General features: G+C 39.1%; 1 protein-coding gene across 5 annotated transcripts in view; it reads left to right on the forward strand.

Annotated features, from left to right (window-relative positions):
- The window catches only part of DIP2C (disco interacting protein 2 homolog C), a 308,236-nt gene that overhangs the window by 289,890 nt on the left and 7,782 nt on the right, over positions 1 to 10,564 (forward strand). For all 5 annotated transcript variants that reach the window (XM_027686822.1, XM_027686824.1, XM_027686823.1 and 2 more), the window contains 4 exons: positions 6,709 to 6,766; positions 7,898 to 7,972; positions 8,837 to 9,011; positions 10,155 to 10,278. In XM_027686822.1, the coding sequence (XP_027542623.1) occupies positions 6,709 to 6,766; positions 7,898 to 7,972; positions 8,837 to 9,011; positions 10,155 to 10,278 (432 nt within the window). The remainder of the gene's footprint in view (positions 1 to 6,708; positions 6,767 to 7,897; positions 7,973 to 8,836; positions 9,012 to 10,154; positions 10,279 to 10,564) is intronic.

A 10,564-nucleotide genomic window follows, 5' to 3' on the forward strand; every position in this document is an offset into this window, starting at 1 on the left:
CCTGCTGCTTTGTTCAGTCATCTGAAGGATTGGAAGCTATCTGCTTTTGACCTCAGGGAATTTGGCACATGAAGTGTAATTTAGGTTTATAGTGTAGTATTCTCAACATTAAAGGAAGTGATTTAGTGCTAATTCTTGTTGATTATCAAATTAACAGGATTAAAATATGTCCTAAACATACAGAAGATTTAATGGTTGTTCATTTCATTGGTTGAGGTTTGCCTCAATCCAGAAGTCCCTTTTCAGTCTCAGTTGCGTTTATCCGTTCTCTGAATTTGTCATGCGATGTGAGAAAAACTGCTCTGAGGAAATCAGGATGATGCAGAGAAACTTCTTCATTATCTAGATTTCCCCTTCACTCTACGTGTTCAGCTGTGCAATTTTCCTACTTTTCTGGTCTGGTTATTTGAACCGTGTATGTCAATTTGGAAGGCAGAGCTTATGTTCTTTGATCCATATTTCCATTTTTTGGTACAATGAGCTAATTGACTTAATTCTGAAACAGTTTATGTAGAAACATTTAGTTCTTTGAGTAAAGAGAAAATGCACTGAAAGTCTTGAGAGTCAAAGAGCCCTGACCCCAGTCCAGGATCCCAGTGTTACCTATAGGACCCTTCCTTCTAACTACAGAAAATGAGAACAGGCTGCATCAGCCCATTCCCACCATCAGTTTTACCCAGGCACCATCTCAGCATTGGAAAGTAATATATGTCTGAAAGATGTTGTTGATGGCAATAATTCTTAGTCATTTGAGTCAGAACTGGGAAGTCACTGTGGATATAACAACATAAAGGATCTCTGGCATTAAATGCCTTGCAATTAGATTTTGGTTACAATTTCTAGTGAATTAGATATTGTCTCTTTTTCACCAGAAAGACCATTGTGTTGAATTCAGAAGAGTCAGTTTTGACAGATCTTTTTCAGCTAATTGAAAAGCTGAAGGAAATTTTCCTTCAGCTTAAAGAAAATTTAGAATTCTCGGAGTGATCAAAACCCATTACTGTAACTTTTGAGGTTTTGTTCATGATGGTGGCTAAAGCATTTTCAGTTTGAAGAGTTAATTAATTTAATTTCAAAACAAAACAAAAAACTTGAAACATTAAACATAAATAACCTTTTTCCAACCTGCCACATTTTTTTCAGATTCCATTTACAACTTCTGTGTATATTTAACTTTTTCTGTTCCAGAAAAATTTTCAAACCATGAATTTCTTTCAGGATAAGAATATATCCACTTTTCCCCCACAAGCTTAACTTCTAATGTAAGATGACAATCAGCAGGAAAACTTGAGAAATAGGCCTGGAATGAAACCAGAGACCACTGACTGTTGCTTTCTACCACAAAAAGACTATGGGCAAGGAGGGGACTTACATACTTTGTATTTTAAATATATATATTAGGTTATATGTTCATCACATCCTACCTGGTTTCCTCTAGGCTTTGTTTTCAAAAATGGCAGCATCCCCAAACAGCCACTGAAAGAAATCAAATTGCAGAATAGCTGGTAGTAAAGAAACCAAAAAATTGAACTTCCAAGCTGACATGACTGTAAAGTGACATGGTATGAAAACAGAGTACTCCAGAGAGGAGGAAGGGTCAGTGGAGTAGGCAGAGAAATACGAGCTGGAGACGATGGAAGTGCTCCAGTGCCCAAGCCCAGTGGACAAAAGATGCTGGCACATGGGCAGGGAGAAGGAGAGCAGTTACCATAGCTAAGCTTTGAGGGAATGGCTATAAAGGAAAGAAAAAAGTTCAAGATGTGGGGTTTGACCACGTGTTAGGGTAAAAGTCAATCTCTTCAGCTGAGTTATATTGAAAAAGAAAGGGCACACTGGGAAGAGCTCCTTTGAATTGGACATGGAGAGGTAGTAAGAAATAACAAGAGGAAGCTAAGACTGGTTCATGCCAAGCGTTGCAAAGTGAAAGGTTCCTGGATTGGAAATAAATTCAGCTGAGAAATAAGCTCTGAAGGGACGTGGAAGAAGCCCCATCATTTGAAATACTGTAACAGGAGCAGACAAAGCACTCAAAAGTGCACTGCAGGGAGCAGTCTTTTTTTGGCAGAGAGCAAGACTTGGATGACCTCATAGCTTCTTTCCATCTCTATTAGAATCACAGATTCCAAAGTCTTTCTCAGAGCCACAGCACAGCCGGCTTTGAAGGATTGCCCAGTTTTGGCACTGTAGTGTTGGTTGGTACCACTCCGCACGTGCCAGCCCCTGCAGATTCCCAAAGCAATATTTAATAGCTCTTCTGACAAACTCTCTGATTAGTGTGAAGTACTAGCAAGCTGTGCAGTATATTTTGGAGAGTTTTCATCACAGAAATGGACCAGATCTAAAAAGGAGCATAAACAAAATTTGCAGTTTTGTATAAGATAGTTGGGCCGAAAGACTTTGTTACTCTATTTCAAGAGCCCTTTGCTGCACAGTGCCCAGTTAGTTATAGCTGTCCAGTTTTTGTTCTGAGGTCAGATTTCATTCCTACTCTTCTATAGTAAGTGTTTGGTTTAAAGACGAAATCTGTTCAATATATTAAATTGTAGCAAGAAAAGAAGTTTGGCATATACTGGTGGTGTAGCTGTATTCCCTATTAAAACCTGGTAGCCAGACTTTGAAACATAGGCAGCTTTCTCAACTGTACAGCTCTCTTTTTAAGGAAAAATTCTTAAGGACCAGTGGAAAAAAATTATGAAAAATATACTCTCCTATACTATTCTGTGTAAATATTACAGATTCATTGCATATCATCATTGCTTATGGCTTTGCAACAGCGAAACAATTCTTAATCATCTTCTCTCTCTCCCCTTCAGTCAGACATTTTGGTGGGAGAGAAACCCCGTGTCTGCCCTAGATTAGGTCTCTCATTTATGTTTTCCCTCTCAGCTTGGCTGCAAACCACCAGAAGGTGCAAAAGTAGCTTTCACGCCCAAAGGCAGCATGTTTTCTCCCATCCACTTGATTTTCAGGCTCTTTGCCCGGTCTGGCTCTACTGCCACGTTCTCCTCTGCCCTTCTCAGCAAGACTTGAAGGCAGCAGAAAGCAGTGGGAAGGCTTTGTACTCACTTCGTAAGAGGTTGTTTTCACTCCTAACAAAGAGTGGCTGTAGCACTGCAGAGAAACAGGACCTCTGCTGCCTGGGAGCACGTTATGATTATTTGTGAATTTGGAGAGGATTTGCTAACATTGTCCTAAGGAAACTGTAAGGAGCTGTAATTCAGAGAGGTTCTTGTTAGGGGTCTGGCGGGCCCTGTATTCTGCGTTTTTAGTTTGCCTACCAGACCAATTCTTAATCATCAGACCAGCCTTGATAGTGGTGCTGTTCACTTAGAAGGGAAGCAGAGAAGTTCTCAAGTGTGTCTACTGTCTGTGTTTGTTAGTGGAAAAGTGGAAATCTCTTGGGAAAGAGTGGGAACAATCGAATTATTTTATGCTGAGGCACAGTAAAACTAATTTTAAAAATTATTGCCCAATAGCCATAATTTATTCACAGTATCTAATCCCAGTAGATTTAATAAGACTATTACAGATTTAAAATTAAGTATGCAGATAAAAGCTGGTAGCATCAGAATGTCATGTCTAACTTATATTTCTTTGAAATCTCTTTGTGGCAAAATATCTTTTATTAGTTTGGATTTTTTAGAGGTTTAACAGCATGTTCCCAAATGGATTGTGAGCTTAGCAGAAACTTTTTAAAAAGGAATCCAGTGGTTTGAGTGCTAACGGCCCTTGCAGAAAACCTCCAGGAAATGCCGTTTCTATGTTTAGTGCACTGCCATGAGAACTCTGTAGGGATTTGAGGTGGTGAGCAACGAGTGGGAGAGGTTTAACAGAGCTGGAAACTGAGAAATTGCACCTTCTGGATCATCAAGTGCTAAAAAATGAGACAAGGCTAAATGAAATAGGTGGAGAAAGGAACTAGAAGAATACGATGGTGATAATAAGAACAAGATGAGAAGCACAGATGCTGAAAGCAAAGAGGAGGTTGTCAGATTTATGACTGTTGATTCATTTCCAGTACTCAACTCCATTGAGTGAATGTATCACTTTATTATATGTGATTTTTGCTAGGCCTGGAGTTCAGCAACACTTCACGGAGGCATGTCTTAATGATGGGAAGGGAACAAAGGCCAGCAGTATCTCTGGGCAGCTGGATGGTTCTGACATACAGTTTTCTGCCCCAGAGGGTTTTTTGCTACTGTTATCCAAATAGAATTGTCTTTGAATGTATCTTAAATTATATAAAGTAGTTCCTGACCTTGGTTACACCATCCCTCTTAACAGTGCTTATGGCTGAAGTTTATTTAATTGTCTTTTTTTAAGATCATCTCTATTTGACAAATGTTCATAAATAATAGGTAAGATAACTGTCTGTTAAAGGAGGTACCAAGTGGATAAGATGATGACTAGTTCTTCCAAGAATAGCTACCTGTCTGCAAATATCTATTGCAAGATAGAGATGTCAGTTGTTTGGGAAAACTCAGGCATTTTCTGTTTCTACACTAATATGGATTTTACAGAACAAAGAAATGTATACAAAGGCAGAAATATGTAGGCATTAGTAACAACTGGTTTTTGAAATATTTCATGTCATTTCAATATACAGAGAGTTATTTTTACAACCTTTGCTGAAGACTCCTAAATACCTATGATTTGGCTGCCATTTGAACAGCGTGGCTGATGAAGATGTCCCCTCTATAGAGTACTGTTAATTTAGACTTGCACACACATCTTCTAGTGAAGCTCCTGTGGGCTGGGTTTCTGCTGCCCTGTATCTGTGTCCCTGGATGAACAGATGGATGTTGTAGCTTCACTGCTTTTGCTGTGAATCCAGTGGGGACTCTACTGCTCTTCAGCTGGTGGGATGCTCAGCAGAAAATGTTGTAGAAAACACAGGCACTTGTGCGCACCTGTAACACAACAGAGGTTTCAGAGAGTAAAACAAGGACAGTGTAAAACAAGGACAATGTAACATGAAAGGTAACACACAGAAGTGGCAATTAGTGCTTCATGCTCTGTCTGGGAGTTTTGTGGCTGTTGAACAGACATTGGAAAGTTGTTCCTGTTACACACCTTGCAGGTCAGGCTGCAGCTGCCTAATTGTGCCTGCTCCAGGAAGTGCCCCTTGTAGGGCACTTTACATCCTTTTCATCTCGGAATGACTTGGAAAAGCCATCTGAAATTGCTGGGTATTTGGGTTGTATCTTTCTGCTAGTGTGAGGAGCTGTTCACACTGATGTGCAATGTCTCAGGGCTTAGCCCTGCCCCATCCATCAAGGTTGAGAGACTTCCTAGAACTGCAGATAAAACACTATTCACTATTCCTGCCTTGACCTCAACAGTCCTATCTTTTATAGAAGACTCTTGGAGCAAAGAAATAGTGAAAAAAAAAAGGAAAAAAAAAGATCTTTTTCCGTCTCCTTTATGTTGAGGGTCTGAACTTGCCAAAGCTTTCTTCTTCTCCAAAGGGACTTCAAGCTGAGGTCTCTCTGTGTCTCATCCCTCCTTTCCCAAACTGAGCACTGTGGTACTCTGGCTATAAAAAGACCTCAAAACATTCCAAAAAAGATCTATCATGACTGCTCCTAACAGACTGCAGTTTTATGAGCAGCTTAACTGGATCCACGTCTCCACCCATCTGCTCCTAGCTATATCTTCTTGTCTTCTGATGTTTCATCTTTACCTTTTACAGGGTTGGTTTTTAGGCATCTTGTATTGTTTTTTTCCTTTGTAATATCAGGAACTGAGTGGAGGAAAGAGGTAAGAACAGCTCTTTGGACACCAGTCCAGATTTAGCTTGGTTAAGTTGATTATGAATAATTTTCATGAGTAGGAAGTTTAAGGTTTTCATGGTTGTTAGAACTTCTAAGTTACTTACTTAGGATACAGGAAGGCTTAGATGTTACCAAATTTTCTTTGCCGTCTACTAGCTGAGATCATCAGCTATTTTAGGACCTGAAAGTCTCTTCCATTCTAACCTGCTGAGTACTTTTCTAAGGTTAAATGAGATATTTCCTTTCAGACCATCATACCGCTGAAGGAGAGGTGCTATTCCTGTTGCTTTAATGGGAAAATAATTTCTCTAAGGAAGAGAGAGCACCAGAAAGCCACACTCAGAGAAAGGGTCTGACCTCGGCAGTAATAACATTTTTCATTAAATTATTTTTCTTAATATTAAAATGTTTACCAACCACTGTCCATTGAAAACAATGAAAAGATTGCAAATGCAGATTTGAAGCTGAGGCCAGATTATGAGTTATTTTGATATGATTTTGATTTTAACTGTTAGATACTTGTGGAATGTGGTTGCTCACTCAGCTCACATGCTTTTGTGTTTGTGCCCTGACTTTTATGATGTTCCTTTGGGAAATCAATATTTTAGATCCCTCTTGTCGTGAATAAATTTTTGCATGGAATTCCATTTACAAAAGTCTATCAAAATCAAATAAAAGGCACCAACTACATTTGAAGAATTTATTATTTAAGAAAACATTCACACACATCTTTTTTTCATTATTTTTCCAGCCATAAGTCTTGACTAATATAAAACATTGAGTCTGATTATGTTCTACAGATATAAGCTTCATCTCTTCCTGAAATAACATTAAACTCTGCAACCATTAACCATTCCTTTTAGAAATAAATGTTAATGGAAAGCAAATAAATGCAACCATGTATTATGCATATTATTTTACGTGTATTTTACAGAGTTCGTTTAGTCGAAAGAGGATCTCCACATAGTTTGCCTCTCATGGAGTCAGGAAAAGTAAGTACTGAAAGAGGATTTACATGTACCTTTTATGGTAAATGTTTTCACTAAATATCCATTTCTGTTCATTTTCACATAAAAGTAGTGCTGGGGAAGGCGTTATCAGCTGTGCAGATTGATGTCCTTCCTTTACTGTTGAGGTTACAGCACAATGGTGGTAACTTTAGCATTACTGCCCTCTCAGAAGCTGTACCTCCCTCTTTCATGCAAAAATCATTTCCTTCTTTTATGCAAAAAGAAGGTATTTCATCCCCTGCATCTCACTCTTGAAACAGCCAGCAAATGTGACACTAGTGCAGGCACTTCTGTCAGTGTAGACCCACCTTCACTCAGAACTGGTCTGAGATGACCAACGCTGAACTCATGGGCTACTGAGCACCTGCAGAGGGACCGTCCCTGCTGGTGACATCGCTGTGGGGACAAGGTGAGGACACAAGACCAGCTCTACACAGAGATAGGGGTGCTGCTCTCAGCTCTGCCCCTGGCTGCAGTGTCTGGCCACGTGCTGGTGACCGAGGTCTACAGCTGAGTGTGCTCTGCCTTTGGAAGGAAGATGATGTGCCATTGGTGCTGCACTGAGCCCCCGAGGCACTCCCTGCTCATCGATGACTCTTGATGCTGTGGATGCTCATCTAAAGCTTACCATCCATATCTCTGCAAACATTCATAGTCAGAGGATGCTTCCTTTTCTATTTTAAGGTTTAACATCTATCTCTGTAGTGATTAAACATCACTTATATGGGATCGTTAACAGGTCATCGTTCTGGAGAGATTGCGTAATGCCTCTGGCTTCTTGTTTCAGGCCAAAGGTTCATGTGGGTAGCACTGGGGGGTTTGTCTGTCCTAATATGTACTCTCAGAGAGACTGGGGCCATTTGGTAGGATTTTTGTATTGTAGGTGAACGTTTGATGGAGGACTTTCACAAAGAGAAGTTTTGTTGCGTTTCCCAGATATCTCAGAATTTATTATATCTATGGATTATTTTAGTTTTTTATGTTATAAGTCTACTTTAACTTTTTAAGGACTTCTTCTAGTTTTTAATGAAGGTTCTTTGGGGACAAAGAGTCAGAATATTATTGCATAAGCCAGTACCTGCTTTCTTACTACCTTGTGTTTTCTTTCAATAGATCCTCCCAGGAGTACGTATCATTATTGCTAATCCAGAAACAAAGGGACCCTTAGGAGATTCTCATCTTGGTGAGGTGAGTCATGAGAACTTGAACTTTGTATGCTCTGAACTAAATTGCAGAGATAAAGCTATTGTCATGCATGCTAATGATTTCCTATAATACATCTTATCAAATGCCCAGTTAAGAAAATAGTGAATTCTACTGATCTGTATAGTATATAAAGTGTGGAGCATAATATTTGTATCATTATTAAAATTGCTAGTAACATACTTGCTAAATGCTAATAATAGCTTAAGTTAAAAAAATGAAAAAAATCTGCTTTTGCTAACTGTATTTTATACTTGGTGCTTTGCTAATTCTGATGGAAACTTACATGAAAAGTAAATTTATTGATTAGTCTAATTTCAGCTAGATGGTTTTCTAGTGCTGTTCTCTATAATCATTGTGCTTCATTGCACTGAAGTACTCCCATTAACTGAGTTTAGCGAGGCTATATGTTTTTCAAATTTATTTTATTTTTCTACAGTGAGGAAAAAAAATGTTGTTTTCAAGCAGTTAAAAATCTAGTTAACAAAATGAAGAATGTGTTTAGTCATAATTAAAACTACAATCTAATTTGAGTGTTTCTGTAAGATTTCATTAATTTGAAATCATAAAAATTTCCATGATGCCTTGAGTTCAATGAAGTGAATCCTTCCTGTAGGTCCCTGGCTTTCACCCTTTAAAATAATCTGTCTGTCTGGTGTTCATGGAGGATGCTCTGCTGGAGTAAATACACTGAACCAGGAGGGGGGAACTATAGAAAGAGCACTGTGGTGTATAGGCATTTATAGTATTTTCTAGCTATAACTAAAAGTATTTGCATCAGGAATTTTCAAAATGCTCCATTCTCGAAAGCTACTTTAATTAATACCAGTATAATTGCTTTTAACTTAGATATGGGTTCACAGCACTCACAACGCCAGTGGGTATTTTACCATCTATGGAGATGAATCTTTGCAATCAGATCATTTTAATTCGAGACTCAGCTTTGGAGACACACAGACTATTTGGGCTAGAACTGGCTATCTGGGGTTCCTGAGAAGAACGGAACTCACAGATGCAAATGGAGGTAAGAGCTTTCCCGTCATCCAGGTCTGTGCAAATAATCTGGATTATTTTGAGACTGACACCACATCTCTGCACCTGCGGTACCTGACATGTTCAATCTGTGAAACCTGTAGAACTGCAAAAAAACCTTGATTAAAATAATCAGAAAATAAAACAGAGGGAGAGATTTCCCTGCTGAAACAGTTGCTTTTCCTTTGCTCCCCCTCAGGTGCTATAAATCCCCTCCACCAATGACATTTTGGCACTGTTAATGTGTCTAGTGCTTCAGCTTGAAAAATATGAAATGCAGCTGAAACTGCTGTCATTTGCTCTGGCAGTTGTGTCCGCAGGAATGCATTTGTGCAGGTAGAAAAAGCCTGGTGGGAGTCTGAGCCCTGTCCCTCCTGTGACCACCACGTCCTCTAATAATTCCTCTGTCATAAACCTATTCACAGAAGCTGTCCATTTCTCAGATTTTCCTGTCTTTAAGCCTGCGGGGCTGGTTACTGAAATGTAACACAAGCAGTAGCCTGCAGGAGAAGCTGTGGGGTGGGTGGGTTTCTGTCAGGAAGGTACAGTATTTTCTTATTTGTTTCGATGAGATTCCTTGTCTTGTGTACTCATGTAAGTGAACCAGCGCTGCCAGGCACACCAAGTCTGCACTTGGAAAATATTACTTTCCCATAATGTTTGGGAAGCCCAAGCCACGAGTAGAGGTGGCTGAGCTGGCAAGTCGGGGCTGTTGGCCAGTTGGAGTTCCTAGCCATACTGTTAGGATGAAATCTGTCCTTTCTGTTTTAAAAAAACAGAGAGAAACAAGAAACCTATTGTCTATTTAGAGCACCTTAAAAAAAGAATGAGTCTGTTCTACATCCACCTGGGAGAAAAACAGGAATTTATGCCACTGTCTTTGAATAAAAATTTCCACCTTTGTCTTCTTCCAATGGGAATAGTATTTCTGCCTTCCTTCCTTTCTTCTGCTTTTTTGCTCCGCATTGCACCTCAGTAATGGAAAATGCACATTAGTTCTGAAATCACATTGGGATTTCAGAAATTCAAGGATAACTTATGTTATACTTATTTTACTTATTTCTTAATGTGAACATTTTTGTAATTTAATGTACTGGAGAATAGAATCATTGACTTTTTTTTCCTTTACAACCAGAACGCCATGATGCACTTTATGTTGTGGGTGCATTAGATGAAGCCATGGAATTACGAGGGATGAGGTACCATCCGATCGATATTGAAACCTCTGTAATTAGAGCACACAAGAGCATCACAGAATGGTAAGGATTATATAACACCAGGGCCCTTACAAAAAGCTGAAATATCTATAACATCTGGGTTTTTTCCTTGGATATTGCAATTGATCCAGGAAATAGCCTGTCGGGATGGTCACAGGATTTATAACCCAGCTGCAAATGTATCCTTAGGATGGAAACTTTTCACAAACAGATTTAATCAGAAAGGACTGTTTTCTGCTAAGTTCATTCAGTATGTTTCTTTTTTTGTTTTTTTGGGGGGGTTTTTTGGTGGTTTTAAATACAAGTGAAGGGATAAACTTTTAATTGG

This window comes from Neopelma chrysocephalum, unplaced genomic scaffold (genome assembly GCF_003984885.1).
Source record: "Neopelma chrysocephalum unplaced genomic scaffold, ASM398488v2 Primary Assembly neopelma1_72, whole genome shotgun sequence".
NCBI classification, from domain to species: Eukaryota; Metazoa; Chordata; class Aves; order Passeriformes; family Pipridae; genus Neopelma; species Neopelma chrysocephalum.